This window comes from Nilaparvata lugens, chromosome 1 (genome assembly GCF_014356525.2).
Source record: "Nilaparvata lugens isolate BPH chromosome 1, ASM1435652v1, whole genome shotgun sequence".
In the NCBI taxonomy this organism is placed as follows: domain Eukaryota; kingdom Metazoa; phylum Arthropoda; class Insecta; order Hemiptera; family Delphacidae; genus Nilaparvata; species Nilaparvata lugens.
The window spans coordinates 9163711-9185948 of NC_052504.1; the positions used below are offsets into that span (position 1 = coordinate 9163711).

At 33.4% G+C, this 22238-nt stretch overlaps 2 protein-coding genes across 5 annotated transcripts in view; one reads left to right on the forward strand and one right to left on the reverse strand.

Moving 5' to 3' along the window:
- Positions 1-22238, forward strand: part of LOC111056244 (autophagy-related protein 16-1) — a 581037-nt gene that overhangs the window by 131312 nt on the left and 427487 nt on the right. The window lies entirely within an intron of this gene.
- LOC111047530 overlaps positions 17261-22238 on the reverse strand; it is a 188590-nt gene continuing 183612 nt past the window's right edge. For both annotated transcript variants that reach the window (XM_039429676.1, XM_039429684.1), the window contains exon 3: positions 17261-17484. In XM_039429676.1, the coding sequence (XP_039285610.1) occupies positions 17279-17484 (206 nt within the window). In that variant the 3' untranslated portion in view covers positions 17261-17278. The remainder of the gene's footprint in view (positions 17485-22238) is intronic.

Sequence of the window (22238 nt, forward strand, 5' to 3'; positions counted from 1 at the left end):
AAAAGAAGAAGAAGAAGAAGAAGAAGAAGAAAAAGAGGAAGAAAAAGAAGAAGAAGGAGAAGAAGAAGAAGAAAAAGAGGAAGAAAAAGAAGAAGAAGGAGAAGAAGAAGAAGAAGAAGAAGAAGAGAAGAAGAAGAAGAAGAATTAAGAAGATAAGGAATAATAAGAATGGAAAGAACAACAACAACAACAAGTAGAAGAAGAAGAAGAAGAAGAAAAAAAGAAGAAGAGAAAAAAGAAGGAGAAGAAGAAGAAGAATAAGAAAGAGGAGGAGGAGGAGTTGAAGGAGAAGAAGACGAAGGAGGTGGCGAAGGAGAAGAAGAAGAAGGAGACGTAGGAGGGTGGGTGGAGGGGGAGGAAGAAGAAGAAGAAGGTAAAGAAGAGTGATAATGAGAATAGAAGGACAAGCGTGAAGGAGAGGTTAGAGGAGAAAAAATGAATAATGAGTTCAATAGAGGTTGAGTATGATAAGAATGGACGATGATATTTGAAATTCTAATGGATTGATTGTACTGTCATGAACGGAAGAGTGAGTGATAGAAAGAGAGCGAATGTGCTCTGTGTGCTGGCGAAATTAAATAAGTCAGTGGAGCATTGATGATGGGGTTGAAGAAAATGAAGCAGAAGAACTTAAGTTATTATTAAAACAAGTAGAAGAAGGAGCAGACAGAACATGAAGTTTTTCATTGTTTTCCTGATTGCTCTCTTGATTTTTCATTATAGATTTGTCTATAATTATAGATTATAGATTTGACTTTCTGTGTTTTGAAATAGAAACGGAATTGAAATAGCAAGAGAGATAAAACAGGATAGAGTGTAAAAAAAAATAGTAAGCAAATCATTCATTCAATCAAGACGCCTGACGCCAACATCAGCCTTCAAATTCTCCTTTTCTATTTTCAGGGAATAAAATAATAATCAGGTCTTAGACCCTCGTCTCCAAATATAAAATATCAGTTAAATAGAAATATTCAGTTCTTCATCGAGAGTCACTCACAATTCTATTCTTAGCTGCTTCAACCAGTCTACAAATACTGAACAATAATTAATATTTGATATCTGAGTAGGATTGAAATGGTTAGCGGAAATCGGAAAAATAGTAAGAATTAGAAAACGAGTTTTCAAAAAATATGGAGGCAACGAAAGGAAACAAGATGGAGGAGTAAGGAACAGGGGTACTGTGGAGCTGGGGAAAACGACGATCAGAAAAAAATTCAAATTGAAAAAATGGAAAGACAATCGAAGAACGGAGAGGGAAGTACGAAAAATCAAAGGCAACGGAGAAGAGAGACTGTTCCAACTCGAAAACTATCAATTTTGAGCTAAGGGTGTATTTTAGTTGGTTTCTATGCACTTTATTCGGTGGAAGACTGTTCCAAGTCAAAACTCGTTCCAATTATTCTATATATCATGGAATGTTTAGTACTCCTATTTTGAAAACCGAAGCAATCATTCACAGGAAGACTGTGCCATTTCGATAAGAACAGAAAATAAAAAAATCGAAATCAAAAAATGTATTATTCTATTCCCATACGATAAATATACAACATCATATAAACAATATTCTCATATGAATGAGAATGAAAAAAAGGGGTTTCAAATTAAGTAGAGATAAAGAATATAAAAAACTCAAAATAAAAAATATCGTTCTATCCCCATACGATATATACAGCATCATAAAAACAATATTCTCATATGATTGAGAATGAAAAATATAAACTGAAAATAAAGGGTTTCAAATTAAATAGAGATGAAGAATATAAAAAAATCAAAAGATGTATTGTTCTATTCCCACACGATATTCAGCATCATAAAAACAATATTCTCATATGATTGAGAATGGAAAATATAAATAAAAATTTTTTATTGGCAGAAATATAAAATCACATCTTAGAAATACATAATAAAAGCAATACAAATTTTACAACATGGGAAAATACTATTACAAAATAAAATGCAATGTTGAGTATTTGCATCTCGAGGTACTAAACCTGTTTGAGATGGTGATATAAAATTTATTACAAAACTAGCGCCAAAATGTAGTTACTGAGGCCGACAGTCGCATATTATGAAGTGACACATATTACATAAATATTACATAACAGTATCGATTATTTATCAATTTTATTAGCTTCGAAGTGCATTTAAAAGATTGAAAGATAACAAGGCACCAGGAACAGATGGTATCCCAATAGAGTTTTTCAAAAATATGCCGGATGAATTAACGGAGAAAGTTTGTCGTTTATTTGATCACATATTGCAGAATGCGGATGTACCGGCAAACTTCAGAGAGGCTTGAGACACTTAGCGGTTTAAAGCAAGGATGCGTTTTATCCCCACTTCTGTTTTCTTTGTTTATAAACGATTTATGTGATAATATGGTGGAGGGAGTGTGGTTAGACGAGCTTAATGTGAAGGCCCTGCTGTACGCCGACGACCTAGTACTATTCGCCACTACGCCTAAAGCTTTACAAAGGATGATAGATAATTTGAGCGAATATTGCGATAGATGGGGATTAGAGATCAATACTGAAAAGTCTAAAATTATGGTATTCAGGAGAGGGGGTCGCTTGGCTAGTCATGAGAAATGGTTTTTGAATGGGAATAGTATTGAGGTGGTTAATAGGTATAAGTACCTGGGTGTCATTCTCACACCGAAGCTGTCGTTTTCAGAGCATGTGAAAGAACGTGTATCTGTCGCTAAGTTCGCAATTAATGGAGTTTGGAGACGTTTTATTGTAAAAAATGAGATTGGAATGAAAGCGAAATGGAAGTTGTATGAAGCTGTAATGAAGGCGGTGGCGGTGTATGGTGCACAGGTATGGGGATACAGGAATTGTGATGTGCTGGAATCTTTACCTAGATTTTTCGCGAAAAAGATGCTATCATTGCCGCAATCAACACCCAACTACATATTGCAGATGGAACTTGACATGGAACCAGCATTTCTAAAAGTTTTTAGGATGCATGTTGAATATATGTTCAAGGCACTAAATATGGCTGGAAATAGATTGCCGAGGAAACTGGCTGAAAGAATAATAGAGCATAAGACTTCTTGGTTTAAGGAATGGATGCGTTTGGATGTGAAGTATGGATGTAGGTTGGCAGGATGTGTGATTGATAATAGGAGTGAATGGAAGCGTGAGTTCGAATGTATGTATGAGAAAATGAAAGAGGAAAATGTTATGTGTAGTTTTCAAAGTGCGGCTTCGGCACAATTTCATGATACTTATGTCCTATTGGACAAGGAAAGAGGTAAAAGTTATTTGAATTTAAATTTGGATAAGAAGACAGTGGGGTTCATCTTCAAGGCACGTGGAGCTCTTTTAAATTTAAATTTTGGGCGCGGGAGGGAAGAATCTCAATGGCTCTGCTCTATGTGTAATTTGAGGCAAAGAGAAGACATAAAGCATTTCCTAGGAGTATGTCCTGTTTTAGTGGGGTTACGTAAAATGTTTCTGGGGAAGAATGTATTAAATGATACAGAAATGATGGAGTGGTTAAATGGAAAAGAGTGGAGTCTCTTAGCGCGATATGTGGAAAGGGCAGTTAGTATTAGAAATGAAATGATTAGGGAGTTTAATTATTAAATATAAAAAGGAAAATTACTGAGGCATTATAGTAGTATTTATTTCATTTTGTTCAGCTTTATTGATTTATTTGTTCTTTATGTAGCAGGTTCTTTATTTATTTATTTTTTCTTTATTTGGTTTCCAATGATAATTGTTTTCACAAAATTTCGAATTTCTTTTGTTTTTGTAGAATAGGCCTACCAACTCTGGCAGACAACCTTTATGGTTATGTCAAGTTTTTTGTCTCATGTTTTTATTTAGCACAATCATTATCTTAATTATATAATTTTTAATTGTTTATTTTGTAACATGATTGTAGTCTTATTATTTTTATTTATATTGAACAATATTTTCATATGATTGAGAATGGGAAATGTAGAGAAAAATATTCAGAAGAAAGAAGGTGGAAGAGGGAATAGAGAAGAGAAACAACAAGAGAGAGAGAGAGAGAGAGAGTGAAGAATAAGGAAGTGGTGTGAGAGAGTATGCAGCCAGCTACTGCAGGAGTGCAAACAACGGTATAGAGCCGACGGCACGTCTACACCAAGAATGCAATATAATGGTAGTCTGTCTGGATTGGATTCAATTCTTCTGCCAGTGCCATAATTTATATTAGTTGCCTGCTGTCTGCCAGTCTGTCCCAATTGTTTTATTATTCTTGTAACAAATTATTGTCTGGTGTGGAATGTGGATTGCTGACCTACCTACACCCACACATCTTGCATTTAATGAGCTGAACAAATAATAAATTCACGATCAGGCATTTCTGATGATCACTGGTTTTGTTCTGAGGTGTACTGGAAATTTGTGATTCGGTTCGAAATAGAGGGAGGAATTACAATTTTCTTCACTTTGTTTGTTATTGGTTGTTTCTTACATTCAGGGAATTAGAATGAAAAATATAATATTATTGACCGAGCGAAGATTCCGTCTAAGATTCAAGTCGACGGTTTGGCATTTCTCTTAATGTTATGTTTATATGTTGCGCATTTACGGCGAAACGCGGTAATAGATTTTCATGAAATTTGACAGGTATGTTCCTTTTTTAATTGCGCGTCGACGTATATACAAGGTTTTTGGAAATATTGCATTTCAAGGATAATATGGAAGGAAAAATGAGCCTCCTTCATACGTCAATATTAGAATAAAAAGCAGACTATAGAATTATTCATCATAAATCAGCTGAAAAGTGATTACACAGATGTGTGGAGAATATAAGGTCTATAGTTCCAATCAGGTACTTGTGAATGAGAATACTGCGTGAGGTCTACTGTTCACAGAACTACTAGATTACATCAGAACTTATGGGAATATTTTCAGTGTACTGGACTCGTACACTGGTACTGATGTGTGGAAATCCAGCTTTATAGTTATTAAAAGAATAGGAATATTCTATAATACAAGAACATTTAAGTTGAACATCATGTCAAATACATGTTTTTGTTTTTTTTTTAATTTGTATAATATTTTATTAATAATCCTCCCATAACTATACTCATAAGCCTTCATTATCTACAATATCGGGACACCGAGCTTCGCTCGTTATTTATTTATTGATAAACAGAACACAAATCTTTAAAATGATTCTGGAAGGATCAACAGGCTCAGCCCAAAGCTGTTTCTTCCCCGAATTTTGATTTATACATTATAAATAGTCCAAAAAGTAGGTTATGTTCCATACACTTGAATTCATGTCCAATTTTCAGTCCAAACATTTGAAAAAAAGCTCTAATTTAGATTGTTTACAAACAAAATTGAATAACAAAATAACACTCACTGATCACTTAAAACTGTAAGATAATGATTAACTTTGAAAATTATGATATACTCTAATTTAGAATGATATACCGTACCATGTCATGTTAACAAATCAGATTATTTTGATCAAATCGATTAAAATTACTAGATTATTATTTCTCGTGAAATAAGCTGATTGATTGCAAATAGTTGAACAGCAGAAAATAATTCTGTCTCTCTTCCACACAGGCACTCACTCACATCTTCTGTTATCGACAGACAACGAAATTATCTTCTGTTTTTCCAAGGATGAATAATTATTATCCTTTTCATGTCTTTCAGCGAGTTTTCCCAGGGATGAGACCTAGTGCAATCGAATTTCTATATCATGAACCTACTATGTTCCAAATTTCGTGAAAATCGTTAGAGCCGTTTTCGTGATCCGTTGGACATACTGTACATTACAAGAAATTGTTCGCTTAATATAATAGGATTTTTCTTATAACACTTTCTTGAACATCATTCTTATCGAAGAATTCAAGAGAAAGAAAATAAGAAGACAAATCTGTTGGGTTAGTTTGCAACGAAAAGCGATGAACAAAGTAGTTAATTAATGATTATCATGCAAGTTCACCAAAAGTAATAGTTTAAAACATAATATCGGCTCCATTAGCACTCATATGATCATAGTTTTCTACCGATTTAAATGCTATCCCATCACGGAAGACGGCTTCCACATTATCAAATGTAACTTTTTCCTCACAATAATTACTTATTTAACCGGTTTGTTGTGCTGCGATATCGGAATTCAACGGTGGAAAATAATACAAGATGGCGTGACCTTTTTTGTGTGGACTGCAGTCGGACGAAATTGGATGCAAAAGAACGGGCGATAAAAGAAGAGACACCAAGTTATTGCGTTTGGGTGCCAGATAGCCGGCGGCGATCCCACATTCAATTAAATTTTCAATTAGAAATCTCGGCTCCGTTAGCCTGTGCCACCTTTATTCTAACTTAAACTATCATCGTGATATTTGGACAGGATTCATATTATATTGAACAATTGGGATTTTTCATCTAATACGTAAGAGATACATATCTAACAGAGATGCGAATAGATGGAAATCAACAGCGGAGGAAGGCCAAGATAGATATAATCAAGCATTGAATTGAAATTTTTTCATGAATCGTTCAGAGCAGATGAAAGAGAAAATTCTATTGTACATTTCAAGATCAAGTAATGATTTTTATAATAAAGGGTTACCGAGATACATAGCTTTGAATATAGAAATTGGCCATTTTTTGTGTAATGGAATATGGGCTTAAGTACACTCAATAACAAAGTTTCCATTTTTCGACCGAATTTGACTTATGATGCATGATTTTGGACCGCCTTTAGGAGCCAAGATGAATGAAGTGTAGTACGATGAAATCTGAGCATTGTGAATATGTTGACTGTTGAATTATCGCGAAATAAGGAATCTATGAATATAACAAAATACAAACTAATTTTACATCTCTTCCATAATTCCACCTTAAATTAAAAAAAAAACTTTTATTAGTCTTCAGTTTTGATTTTTAAATTAAAAGTATAAGTAAATTAAAGATAAGTAAATTATCTTTGTGATTTTCTGTTAGTTGGTATTCATTAGTTAATACGTTGAATTATTCGAAAATCTCATGAATGATTGGGAAAGGATCATCATACTTTTAATATCTCGTCAAAAATGAGATGAATATTCTATTCTTGTGAAATAAGTAAGTAAATTATTGTTCAGATTTTCTGTTTATGGTATTCATCAATTAATATGTTGAATTATACGTGAATCATATGAATGATTGGGTTAGGATCAACATACTTTCAATATCGGGTCAAAAATTAAATGAAAAAATCGCGTCATAAATACAGAAATATGAAAAGAATCTTCTCTTATTGCCTTCATTCAAATCCCGTTCAAAAATTTCGCACCTAAAAACCTATTCAACGTTCCATCACAGCATACCAGTTGAGCAGATTCCCATGTGCTCAACATTGCAAATTTCGCCGACAGCCAATTGGGCGCCTAAAACGTGTGCGTCGCGCTCAATTTGCGCCACAAACAGTTTTGCCGCAAACAGGTGTGCAGTGCGCCGCGAACATTACCGCTCAGACGCTTAAAAACGCGCAAGTAGCTGCTGTTCAGGTGTCTGACGCTTTTTGTCCGTTTAAAATGTGTGTGAAACAAAAACGCAATCGATCTGAATCATTTCCGTGCAGCGGTTTTGTGGCTTGCATTGCTGATGAGGAAGTAGGTAGAAAAGGATGTGAATGTGAAAAAGGAGAAGGTTTATGAGGAAGCGGATGGTTTTTCTTTGAGGGACGAGTGAAAGAAGGAAGAGAAAAATAAGAGAAAATGAGAAGCGTAATAAAAGAAAAGGAGAAAACAGAGATAAGATGAGAATTGTAAGAATATGTGTGATAAGGAAGTAGGAAGAGAAGGATATGAATGTGAAAAGGAGGGAAAGAGAAGGATTGCTAGGCAGTGGATGGTATTGATTAGAGGAATGAATGGAAGAAGGAAAAGAAAACGAGGATGATGGTGGAAAATAAGAGAAAGTGAGAAGTGTAATGAGAGGTGAGAAGAAAACAGAGATAAAAGGAGGATTATGTGAGACGAGGATGTCGGATGATAAGGATATGAATGTGAATAGAGATGAGAAAGAGAGTGACTATGAGGCAGCGGATGATTTTTCTTAGAGAAACGAGTAAAAGAAGGAAGAGAAAACGAGGATTATGGTGGAGAATAAGAGAAACTTGATAAGCGTTGTAAGAGGGAAGAAGAAAAGAGAGATATTTCATTCCATTTTATTTCAAAAAGCCACCTACATCACTAGAACAGTTGGAAGAATGTGTGTAAGTGGATAGTTCAATTTTTTGTAAGGCAATAACGTTCTATTTGATTCGATTATAACTTAATATCAGAACACCGAGCTTCGCTCGTTATTTTTCAATAATATAACATCATAGTACCCTTTTTTATAAAGTTTTTAATATAAAATAAGAGGTTGGATACACTATTTATTTTACTCTTTAATACATTGATTATAAGAACCTATCAACCATGTTAAAGTCTTTTGATTTACTCAGTAATATCGGGGCATCGAGCTTCGCTCGTTATTTTTATTTATCGATAAACAGAACACAATTCTCTAAAATGATCGTGTTTATATTTTACAGCTGGCTATACGCCATCTTATGAATTTCGGGGATGCGATATTTTGAATTTCCACATACTCACTTTTTTACTATCCACAGCTGTTTCAGCCAAGGATGAATTACCCTTTTAATGTCGTTCAGCGAGTTTTCTCAAGGATGAGACCTAGTGCAATCGAATCTTCATAACATAAACCTACTGTGTTCCAAATTTTGTGAAAATCGTTAAAGCTGTTTTCGAGATCCGTTAAACATAAATACCCAGATATAAAAATAACCAGATTTATAAATACAGAAATTGCTCGCTTAATATAATAGGATTTAAATGATTCATAGAGGGAGAAAATAATGAAAAGAAGTGTTGATCATTAATCCTACAAGTAGAAAAAAACAAGAATTTCAATTTTTGCGTCTTTCTGGCTCCAAATTATGTAAAAATACCGAAACTTTTTTTAAAATAATGGTGATTTGAGTGTAATATCTTATATTTCTGAATAGTGATTGTAATAAGTACTTTTCTATCGCTTTTAATGATACAGCAACATCAACATCACCATGTTTTAAATGAGGATGTTTTTGAAGCAGCTTTTCTAGATGAACTCATATGAATAATCATCAGTTCAGATATCCAACCAAAGTACAGTTTTATCATATTTTCATAGAATAACTAGTTAAATATAAAGAAAATAAAAATCTCAGTACCCTTTTTTTTGAAAAATTTTATCACAACAAGTTTCATGCCATTTATTTTCTTTATATTTATATTACAAGTAGCCCTATACAGAAAAGAGATAAATAACTAGTTACCATATTAAGTCTGGAGAATTTAACAATATTTTTGAGCCCAGTCAAAATATTTGAGAAGTCCTATCATTCTAGTTGGTAAATGTTCACCATAAATCCCACAATAGACCACTGATACAAATCAACAAAACTAAAAGCTCTTGGATCGAATTTTATGACCATCAATCCCGAGTAATAGGGTCCTGCTGTAATACAGTTATCTCATCATATTGAATAATTGCATATTTTAGAGGGAGTATCAAGCTGCAAGACTGACGTGATATATCTCTGTGGAAAATCAGGACTTTAGACGCTGAGTAGTACCAGTTTAAGAAAGATTTAGTCACGGTACTAACAGGCGGAGGCTCAAGCCCATATGTCCAACTGATAACATTTAGTGGATATAAATTAGTGGGTGGTTATTTTTTATTGGATATCTCCTGTCTCACCGCAAGGCATGTAGTTTCTTGCTACAGTATCTCAAAACTGGTGAATATATGTGGTCAGAAGAATCAACTCAGTTATGAACGTAAAGGAATGAAACAAGCTTCGAATAGATGGCAAGGTGATAGAATACGCACGAAACAGGCTCTCTTATCAAATTTATTTGCATGAGAACTATTTGACATGAGTATCATGCACGGATACTAGTAGGCGTGAATTTAGAATAAGAAGAAGTTTAGTGAGAACTAGAATAATTGAAGTTTTCAAAGCTAGGTTTTGTAATTCCCTATTAAAAACAGAACTAAAATTCAATGGTTGGTAATTCAATAAAATTAATTGTGTGTGTGGGAATATTTCACTACGGTATTGATAGTATTCACAAATAGCCAAATTTCAACAAATCAAAATTAAAACACTGATAATATTTCCTATTCACAAATAGCCAACATATTGCTATTTTAGTTATAGCTATTAGCTATTGAAACTTATGCTCTTTAGGTCTACAGTTATGTTGAATGAAAAAGACTAAGAAATTGTCAAAAAACCACTGATTTATTGATAATTAGAAAGACCGGTTAAAACTTCTCTTTAGGTCTATAGTCATGTTGAATGAAAAAGACTAAGAAATTGTCAAAAAACCACTGATTTATTGATAATTAGAAAGACCGGTTAAAGCTTCTCTTTAGGTCTATAGTTATGTTGAATGAAAAAGACTAAGAAATTGTCAAAAAACCACTGATTTATTGATAATTAGAAAGACCGGTTTCGATTATTATTTAATCATTTAAAAATATTATTTATTATTTTTAACAAATTAATTTGACCATTTCAATCTCTGATAAACTCTATAGTTATGGTACGACTATACTTATGCTCTATAACGCATTATAGCTTTTTTCAACAAATAATTGTCGAATCTCGGAAAATGATATTTATATCCTTTATCATTAAAACATGATCGGAAAGATAAAGTTAGGTAGAAAAGAAAATGGAATACGGAGGGTATGGTGCGTGAGAAAATAAATATTTCGAAAAAATGAGGAATTAGAACGAAAGTGTGATGAAGAAGAGGAGAGGAAGATGGAGAAAATATTAGTAGGAACATTTGGAGAAATATGAGGGTATGAGGTGTGAGAAAAGAAAATATATTGAGATGAAAAAAAAAGAAATTAGAAGGGAAGTGTGATGAATAGGAAAATATGGATGAATTTGAATATAAATTCAAAAATGTCTTGTTATAGCATTATAACAAATAGCAGGAACTATCTATTCACAAATATATTTAAATCTTAAATGTATGAAAATGGACCAAATTTTAGGAAAGTGAAACCATAACCCTATTTCGGACATTTAAAATGTTATCTAAATTTAGGAGAGAAATAGTACAAGGAGTATCCTTAGTTTTTCTCTCCCAATCAGTGCTACTTTGTAAAAATTATGAATAAAAAAATAGTCTTCAAAAAAAATCTATTTGATTTGAAATAGCCAAATTTAACAAATCAAAATTTAAACACTGCCAATATCTCCTAATTTTGTACGCTTGTAGCGCTATTCCACCGTGTATGTCACACGTAGGTCTGTGAAAACGAGTGAAAATCTGTGAAAATCCCCATATACCATAAAGTACCTCAATGTTGAAAGTAGTGATTGACAGTAATTTCAGGAAGAACTGCATTGTAGTCCACCCTCCGTTTTTCATGCTTTGAAATAAATATTTCTTAACATGGAGACTATTACATTGTAGTCTACTGATAAGTGAAGAAAAACTAGATTCATAAAGTTCTATTTCTGCTGCGGTTAGAGTCAGAAAAACTGAAAATCTCGGGATAATTTTATAGGGTTGGCGGTGTCTGGCGCAGTAAAAAGGGGTGAACTGAACATTACACATGAAGATGGATCAAATGCTTATTTGTAGATAAAAACAACTCAGCCTAAACATAATATACTTTGTGGCTCATTCTGGATCAGATGGGCATATCATGGCAGGTGGCCAGCGATCAGCCAACCAATCGCCTCTAGCTACAAAATTGACCAATCGTAATTCCATAGTATGTGATAAAATGCAGGCCCAATGCACAGCTAAACTCTAAACGCACAACTGCGGTCTTCCTCAATGAAAATTCTGGCGATTACCTTCTTACTTTTTATCTTTTTCGCCTTTTTTCCTTGTCCTTCCTATATCTAACCTTCGTCTGCTGATCCTTCACCTCTAAAATTTGTGTTCCACCTCTACAAAAATCTTCCTCAATAAAAATTCAAATCAAATAAGGTTTCATCCAATGACATTACTTACCATAACAAATACCGTTACACAAATAATTATTATTTAACGAAAATCCTAAATAAATGCTGCAATTTATTTAGGATTTTCGTTGAATAATAATTATATATTAATTAGCATTTGAATAAATGCATTCTCTATTTGATTCCACTGTTACACAGTTTATATGATATTTACACATTCACACACTTTCTTCACATTTCTCTAGCCTACCAATTCACTTCTCCTTCTTCTTACTGTTATATAAATTTTCCTTTTTCTCCTATTTTTCTCAACCTATTCCCCATGCTCCTAATTTTTTATCATTTTATTTATTATTTTTACAAGACTGACCGAGAGAGGAAATCTGAGGATACTCCTTGTACTGTTTCTCTCCCAAACTTAGATCTCTTTTAAAAGTCTCGAAATAGGGTTATGACTTCACTTTTCTAAAACATTTAGTCCATTTTCATTCAAAAACTAGAACTTTGAATTTTGTCGGTTGAAAAAGTGGGTTAAAAACGATTATATTATTGTAAGGATCACTTTTCTAAAACATTTAGTCCATTTTCATTCAAAAACAACAAAAACTAGAACTTTGAATTTTGTCGGTTGAAAAAGTGGATTAAAAACGATTATATTATTGTAAGGATCAAAAATACTGAATGTCAACTGATCGTTTCCTCTTTTCATACGTCTGTTACTAAAAACATAATTTTTGCAAATTTTATAAAGGTGCGTACAGATATACGCGCCGCGAACATGAGCAATTCATTTTTAATCAGCTGATGCCTAGCTTTTTATATCTGTATCTTACCGTTTCTGTAAAAATACAGATATACCTAGTCAGCTGATTAAAAGTGAATTGCTCATGTTCACGGCGCGTGTATCTGTACGCACATTAAGATGCACGTTCTGCCTAGTACGCTAGCAAAATGACCATGAAGCAGGTGAATAGCTTATTGAGTAACAGCTCATTAGCTAATATTCCTAAAATTACCTATTTCGAATAGTACCGTTGATTCTAGCAACTTATGTACAAACTCTTCTATGTATTTCTCCCGTGATTGAGGCGATTAAGTAATGAACTATTGTGATTACTAACAACGTATTATATTTATGTTTTAAAAATCACCAACTAAAGTTGATTCGCTTGCTAAAAGAATATCCAAAATGCATAAATGACCAAGGCACATAATCTTAAGTGCTATCAACACGCTATTAACTTCTCGAAAATAGTATTATATTAATTTCACGGATAACTGGATTTTAATAGCTTCTATTCTGTATGGGAATAATATTACGAGAACTACCTCCATCCGTTTAAGCACTATGGACTAACAGTTGGCTTCATCAGTATGAAATTTGCTTGGAATTTACTATCCTCTGACTATAATTGCTATCTTTTTAGAAGGATTCACCTCGTATGATGAACAACTATTGATGAATTATGGATAGATTTGCACAGACAGATGTTGTACAGTGTGTAGCATAATTCACTGTAATTTCGAATAACGTACAAGAATGTTCACGGTACCTTGAGAATATTGTTGTCTGGTGAGGCTTTAGTTCTTTCAATCATAATAGGATGTAATGGGATCACCGTACAACATGTGGCAATAACCTGTGAAGGATATTATGTGCTGGAATAGGTTTTCTTTGCAAAAAAGAGGTTTCGACCTGTAGCTGTATTACAGTATCAAAAGGTGCTTTAAGTTACATGTTGTTTTACATGTACAGTAATATATCACCTATTCCCTATGCCAGTATACTATAATATTCTCTATCAATACCATAAAATACGTATTTTCTATCAGGGATAGAATATCATATATTGATATGAATTTGAAAACTTTAGAATAGATGGATTTATAATGTTTGATTCACAATCTAATTTTCATTAAATAGGCCGAAAAACACTAAAGGCCGGTTTCCGAGCTCGGGATGTAGGTAAGTTCTAGACTTTAAACAGCTGGAGTCAGAAAATTAGCTTTCCAAAACGGGGCGTAGTCGCAGATTTCTCAACAGTAGTCGTAGTTTTTATTTCCTCATTTCTATAATTAGAAACGTTTTTTCTTGAAGATGTTAAACATTCCTAAATAATTCAAAATAGCTAAAACTTTACACTATTTTCTCTTTATTTTGTGTTTAATTTTCTAGTTTTTTTTTTTTGAAATTTGATTGAAACGTGACTACGACAATGACTACGACTACGCCCCGTTTCGGAAAGCCAATTTTTTGACTCCAGCTGTTTAAAGTCTAGAACTTGGCCAAATCCCGAGATCGGAAACCGGCCCTAAACAATTTGAGATTCTTATTGGATGAAAAAGACTAAGAAATTGTCAAAAAACCACTGATTTATTGATAATTAGAAAGACCGGTTTCGGTTATTACACCATTGTCAATCTCTGATAAACTAAAACTAAATACAAGAGCAGCAGAATTTTATACTAGTAGCCGAGTACTGCTATTGGTCGAGGGCATGAACGCTTGTCATTGGCCTAGCTTGACAGTCTCCTCCCACTCAACGGTGTGACAAAATGGCGGCTTAAGCTACAGAATCGCCATGATAATAAAATTTACTTTCAGTACAAAATAAGAACCTGAAGAAGGAACAATAAGAACCTGATTCTTGAAGAACCAAGAAAACAAGTGTGAAAGATAATAAAACAAATATGTAAATGGAAAAACTATTGACTAATGTATGCTTACAATTTTATGATAAAACTAAATTCGTTATGTTAAAAAAAAATTTGAGATTCATTTCTTGCCTTGTGGAAACTGTTACATAGTTTTCCTACAGTTACGTAATATAAGGGACATCAGTGAATATTCATTTGGAAACTATAATAGTTTGAGCTCTATTATGATAATTTTAACAAGTGTTTCAAAATAGGACTCGCAGATGTAGAATAGTGTTTTTAATTATTGTTGAGGTAGGTGAATCATCTTCTTGTATAAAAATGGATTGAGAGATTGAAAGTGTTTCATTGTCAGGATGAAACAGATCATTAGTATATTTTTGTCGGAGGTAAAGGTCAGTGATAATGTTCTGTTACTCATCATGGTTACAAAAAAGGTTTGACAACTAGGAAACCAGACACCCGAAAACTCTCAGATATTAACAATGATGACATAAGATCTGTGACACAATGCTAATGTTGCCTTGACAATGTGAATAATATTATTATCATACCATTGTCATTTCATCCAGTTTGAAATAGTTGATTAATTCCTACCAAGGTTATCCAGTGATGATTTAGTGATATTATGGGTGGTACTTGGCATGAATATGAGTAATGTGGGCGGTAGATGTATTGTTTAGATGTTTTTGGTAAGGTGCGCTCGAATCACCAGCCCAAATATTGAAATTCGGATGATTATTTGGGACTGTAGTCACCAGGTGATGATATACTGATGTATCTATTATTAGCCTGGATGAGTCATGTCTTAAATGTTAGGATCCATTGGTAATTCAAAGTGTTAATTCTCTGAATGGTATTCGATCGAGAGTGAAGGTTGTTTTGCATATAGGTGGTGGAATGCAATTACATTCTATACTCTCTCGTTTGGTAAAGAGTTAGTGGGGAGGATATTTTTAATATTCTTTCCGAAGAATGGACATTGATATGTCCAAAGCTCCGCCAATTTATGTAGATGCATAACAATATAATTATCTTTTTATCTATAGTTATTATATTACAAATTGCTTTTTCATATCATATACAGTTCAATAATTATTTTGTTAGTCTATATTATATAAATTCATCTATAATTTTGCTGTATTGTAAGCTATTGTATATAAGTGTATAAGCCAGTTTATATTGTAATCTACATAAATAAAGTACTCAATCAATCAATAGGTGGGTGTCTCTTATCTAATAATTGCTTGTGCTTAAATTCTCTGAATGTAGATACTTGAAGCTATATTCCAACAAAGCGCTATCCTTATTGTACAGAGAGATTGTATTATTTATTGAGAGTGAAGATTCACAGGACTTGTAGACACAGTACCGGAACCCTTCGCTGAGAAAATGAATGAAAAATTCCTTCATCAAAAAGAAGAAATTACTAAAATGAAAAAAAATCCTGTCTCTTAACAAATTTAATATAAAGCTAAATTTTCTAAATTATCTCTCTGATTTGTTTTGAATGAATCATGCTAGGTGAATCTCTAAATTTAAAAAGAAATCACTAAAATGAAAAAAAATCCTGTTTCTTAACAAATTTTATATAAATCTAAATCTTCTAAATAATCACTCTGATTTGTTTTGATTCATGCTAGGAGAATCTCCAAATTTAAAAATCTATTGTAATAATTTAGTGGTGTTGGAGGATGACATGGGTATTTTCCAAGGATCAGCAGAAATGATTTATTTTTATATTGCTTTCAAAATTATCTGCATTTCATAGTTTTCAATATTGTTCTAGCTGTGAATTATAGAAGTATAATTTGCATTCTGGGATTGTATTTACTCAACTATTCGTGCTCTTCAATTGAATATCAATTTCTAGGTTCGTTTGTTCTAGATAAGCAATAATCGCTCTTATTCCAAACAATGTTACCTAGAATCTGAGAATAAATTTCAATTTCTATCTTCAAAAACTAATCTTAAAAATATTCTAGTATTCTATATAGAATTCACCATTTTTTATTTAGAAGATTTGGGTAGGAATCACAAGAGTATACTCAAATTATGAATGTTGCTAGGTGTGAAGCAATTAAGATGGTTAGAACTTGCAACTTGAATGAATTATATCTGCTCTGGTGAATGGTTTGATCACTCCGCCTTGTAATTTTTTCTTTCATGTTTGGTTTTGGAGCATCAAAATTTAAAAATCTACTTTGTGATAATGATTAAAAACTTAGAATTTTGTGAAGTGGACAACGAGCCTACAATACAACCTATATATATCGGACTATGTGTAACCTATGTGTAAATTTGGGAGAGGAATAGCACAAGGTTACCTTATTTTTTCTCTAACCTATAATTTTTGATTATGTACTTGTATCAATCAATAGAGTAGTATTAACAGTATTCAATAGTCATTTATCATTATTCTACCAGGCGCATAAATCACAGACAAATCATCCTCAGCAACAAAAAAGGAACACTATTCTGGCTTAACAGTTAGTTTTAGTAGTGACTCACCGATTAGGGAAGTCCCTCTCGCACAAATAACTGACAAAACCAACCTCAGCAAAAGCAGAGAAAAAACCATCAATATAGGTTTTCTCTGGCGAAAGAATAAAAATATTTCGGTGTGGAAACTAGATTTAGCAGTTACTCACCGACAAGGGAAGTCCCGCTCGCCGAGACACAGTTCGAGACAGTCCTGTCGCGTGGAGGCGGCGCTCTGCTTCTTGGTGTATCCACTGAGACGGTGACCCTGTACGCGGTCGAAGCACCAGGCACGCTCGCACGGCTTCACGCCCAGGCAGATCTTCTGCGCGTACGTCGTGAACACTGGGAAGTGAGATCTGGTCAGCGCCTCTGTAACAACGCACAAAATCAGATTAGATGCTAGTTTTGTAAGGGGTTGATGTTTTTTGAGAGCAAAAGTGAGAAGGTATCGCAAGAATTGATGTTTGAAGTTTTCAGCTCGAAAATTTCTAGTTTCATTCAAAATTCAGACTTTTTGAATAATTATTAAGTTACTGTTCTAGATTTTTTGATTCTATGCTCTAATAGTATCTATTTGATTAAGAAATTTTCTTGTTTATCTGAGTATTGAAGAGCGTAAATTTATTGTATTTTGAAAAGTGACAGTGACATAACCTACATTTTGATTTGGACAGTATAGTATAAATTGGAAATGGAACAGTTTGGGCATGAACCTGTTGTGCCTTTCCTCATGTTAAGTATTTGTACATAATGTGATAAATAAAAAAATTAGTATAGAGACATGATGAATTGATTAACGATATCAAATCTAATCAAGGTAGATGGGAACCCTTCAGTGAGGTTCACGTTATAAAGTTAGCACCTGATAAGCATTGGTTTGCTATCCTTGTCTGATATTAGACAAAGCAGATAGCTCTATCGCTCTCGACCTTCGCACCGTTGCCTATTTGTTTTTTTGTAGTATCATTGAGAAAAGATAACATAAGTAAATATCCCATGGTATAGGTCGTTTATGTTCCAATTATTACTATTAGTAATCAATCCACTGCTTGGAGTGAGAGTGCAATAACGGCACAGTATTTATAAATTTATTTTATTTGTTAGAGCAAACAATACACTAGTAGTTCTGTGAACAGTAGACCTCACGCAGTATTCTCATCCACAAGTACCTGATTGAAACTATAGACCTTATGGAAATACAGCAATAGACTGGCTTCTCCACATATCTGTGTAATCACTTGTCAGCTGATTTATGATGAATAATATTGGCGTAAATATTATTCTAATATTGGCGTATGAAGGAGGCTCCTTTTTCCTTCTATATTATCCTTGAAATGCAAAATTCCCAAAAACCTTCTATATACGTCGACGCGCAATTAAAAACGGAACATACCTGTCAAATTTCATGAAATCTATTACCGCGTTTCGCCGTAAATGCGCAACATATAAACATTTAAACATTAAGAGAAATGCCAAACCGTCAACTTGAATCTTAGACCTCACTTCGCTCGGCCAATTAGTCGGAAAAGAAAGAACAGGCTATTGCCCAAAACGTCTCCAATTTCCTAATTTTGTCTTGAATTGAGAGAGTATGAGAGAGTCCAGCGTCACATAGATTCACGGGAAAATATACTAGGATTATCGGCTTTAACATTGAAATTTGCAACATGAACCCCCTACAACATGGGATATCTTTTCTCTATAATAGTATGTTACGAAGATGGACTACCTGAATATTCAATTTTAACATGAAAATTCATAAAAACACTTCACTTACATACTTTTTAACAAATTAATAAGAACAATATAAAATCTTGGTAGTATCCTTTATTTTTGAAAACTTTAAAATAGTCGTTGAACTTAACAAAAATCTTAAAATGAAATTAATAAAGACACTTCACTAGCATGGGATACTTTTGAACAAATTAATTATTCATTTTTAAAAAGTTTAAAATAGTCGTTTAACTATTTTAAAGTTTTTTGAAATAGAGGGTAATGCAAGATTTTTTTTTATTAATTTCATGAAAATTCATTATTAAATTATGGAAAGATTTCTCTTGCTTAATAGGATATCATAAATATACCAGACTATAGACTATATCACTTGTGTTAATATTCACAGTGGATATCTTCCAAATATATTTGAAGCTATTGGGAGTGTTTGTCTAAAGGTGCGTACAGATTTACGCGCCGCGAACATGAGCAATTCAATTTTAATCAGCTGATGCCAAGCTTTTTATATCTGTATCTTACTGTTTCTGTAAAAATACAGATATAATCAGCTGATTAAAAGTGAATTACTCATGTTCGCGGCGCGTAAATCTGTACGCACCTTAATCCACGATCTTTTCAATTCTTAACTATTAGTAGATGTCCTACAAGGGTAAGGGCAGTTAGTGCCTTAATGATAATAATAATTTACATGTAAAGTTGTAAACATTTTCATCAACATTGAGATAAACTTGAACACTAATTTTTCACAAGCTGAGAAACATGCTAAATCTGGCCCTATCAATCTGATTTATTTTCCCCAAAATATAATTATCACACTAATATAATCACTTTCCAGGAACCTTCCAAGTTGCTAATTCCCTCTGCCCCATTAATGATTTTTGAAAGGAAGGAAGTTTGAAATTATCACGATATGGGAGTCTATGCCTGGCACGAGATTAAATCTGGCAATTTGAGTCAGCTCTCTTAATTGAACGATCTTATCGGAATGTTTTGACGATGATGGGCCAAATTCAAATTCGCCTGGGAACGTAATTATTGTGCTTGATGTTGTAATATTAATAATAATACGATTATTCATTCAGCTATAATATGATGTGTAAGTTGATGCAAACCGGTTGTGGAGTATCATTTTGTTACCATACACTTTGCTGTTGGTTACACGACGCATGCGCTGTGGCTAACGGTGATTGGAGTGATGAATGTGGCTGTCAAAGAGATAGCAGTGGATGCATGGGCGGAGATAATTATTGGCGTAGCACTGCATTTGCAGATTGACGATTTTGCCAGTCGATTTTGAAAGTAAACATGTCAGACATCACTCTTTCATAAGTTGGATTCTCTAGCATTTGCTTTCCTTCCTTTTCTACTCAGTTTATACTATTTCTTCATAATTATCGTTTTGTTTGATCGTAATTATCGTTTTCCTCCTGTTCATAACATTTCTTAATTTTCAGTTTTTGTTCATATTTCTTCTATATTTCTCCAAATAGATTGCGGTTTCTCTCATACTATATTTTTCTCTAATCGTTTTATCTATCAGCCCATGATATACGTGAAGAATATCATCTTATATTTGTATCGAATATTCTTTTAATTTTCATTTCATTCCTCAAACTCTTCCTCTAATTTTTGTCAAGATTCTATTGCTCCTTATAATCATCATCACTTTATTCTTTCATTCTTCATTCTCTTCTCTTCTGTCCCATCCCCTTGATATTCTTTCCAAAGAATGGACATTGATATGTCCAAAGCTCCGCCAATTTATTTTATTGTTATGCATTACAATATTATCTTGTATAGTTATTCCAAATTGATTTTTTTTATATCATTGTACAGTTCAATAATTATTTTCTTAGTTTATGTTATGTAAATTTACCTAAAATTTTGCTGTATTATAAGCTATTGTATAAGTTTATAAGCCAGTATATATTGTAATCTACATTAATTAAGTACTCAATCAATCAATCCCCTATTGCTGCATTATTTACTTATTTACTTATTTATTTATTTAAATTGTGTTCAAATACTCAACATGAGGAAAGGCACAACAGGCTCATGCCCAAAACTGTCCCATTTCCAATTTTTACTATACTGTCCAAATCAAAATGTTGGTTATGTCACTTTCACTTTTCAAAATACAATTTACACTCTTCAATACTCAGATAAACGAGCAAATTTTGAATCAAATAGATACTATTAGAGTCTGAAATTAAAAAATCTAGAACAGTAACTAAATAATTATTCAAAAAGTCTAAATTTTTAATGAAACTAGAAATTTTTGAGCTAAAAACTTCTCACTTCACAGAAAACTACATTATCCAACATTTATTTCTTCCTTGTTGCTGTTTCTATTCTTCCCACTTCGATTCTTGTTGATCTTCTCTTCACAAAATCCTCATCCACCAATCCCACATTCTCTTCTCCTTCTCTTTCTATTCTTCCCACTCCGATTCTTGCTGATCTTCTCTTCACAAAATCCTCATTCACCAATCCCACATTCTCTTCTCCTTCTCTTTCTATTCTTTCTACTCCGATTTTTGCTAATCTTCTCTCCACAAAATCCTCATCCACCAATCCCACATTCTCTTCTCCTTCTCTTTCTATTCTTCCCACTCCGATTCTTGCTGATCTTCTCTTCACAAAATCCTCATCCACCAATCCCACATTATCTTCTCCTCTTTCTATTCTTCCCACTCAGATTTTTGCTGATCTTCTTTTCACATCTTTCTCCCTCTCCTTATGGGGTTTACTCCGCATCCTCTCTTTATTTCAGGCTTCTGCATTTCCTCACATTCCTTCCTTTTTCTCCTCTCTCATTTCTGTGCACATCATATCCCCATTGTACATGCTCCTCTTCATCCTATCTCCTCTTCATCTTCTCTCCCACAAGCTTCTTGGCGAACTGGAGATGCTCATAAAGAAATTGAGAAGAAGAAGAAGAAGAATATTGACCGGAAGAAAAGGAATGGGCCCGGTTGTACTTGTCTGCCTGCTGGACGTGTGTCCTGTTTATGCATGAAATGTGGGCAAATAAATCTTGCTCTGCGCAAATTAATGTTATACCAGTCGGCCAGCATCGCAGACGTTCATCTGCTGCTGGTTCGCTTGAATTTTAATCATCACTGTCATCAAGTTTCAAAGTAAATTCGCAAGCCATGTCGTCATCGATGGTTTTATCGATTTTAATTGATTAGATGGTCATCCCTGCGGGTTTCCAGTGAAGTTCGATACATAACATAGATATACGTTTTTCTGTATCACAATTTTAAAATATTCATGCCAATGATGGTGTCCCGTTACCGTTGAAAAGGTGTGACTTCAACCACAACATTTTTCACTTTTCTATACATAGCCAATACCCAAGGGAGATAATGTTGATGGGAATTTCG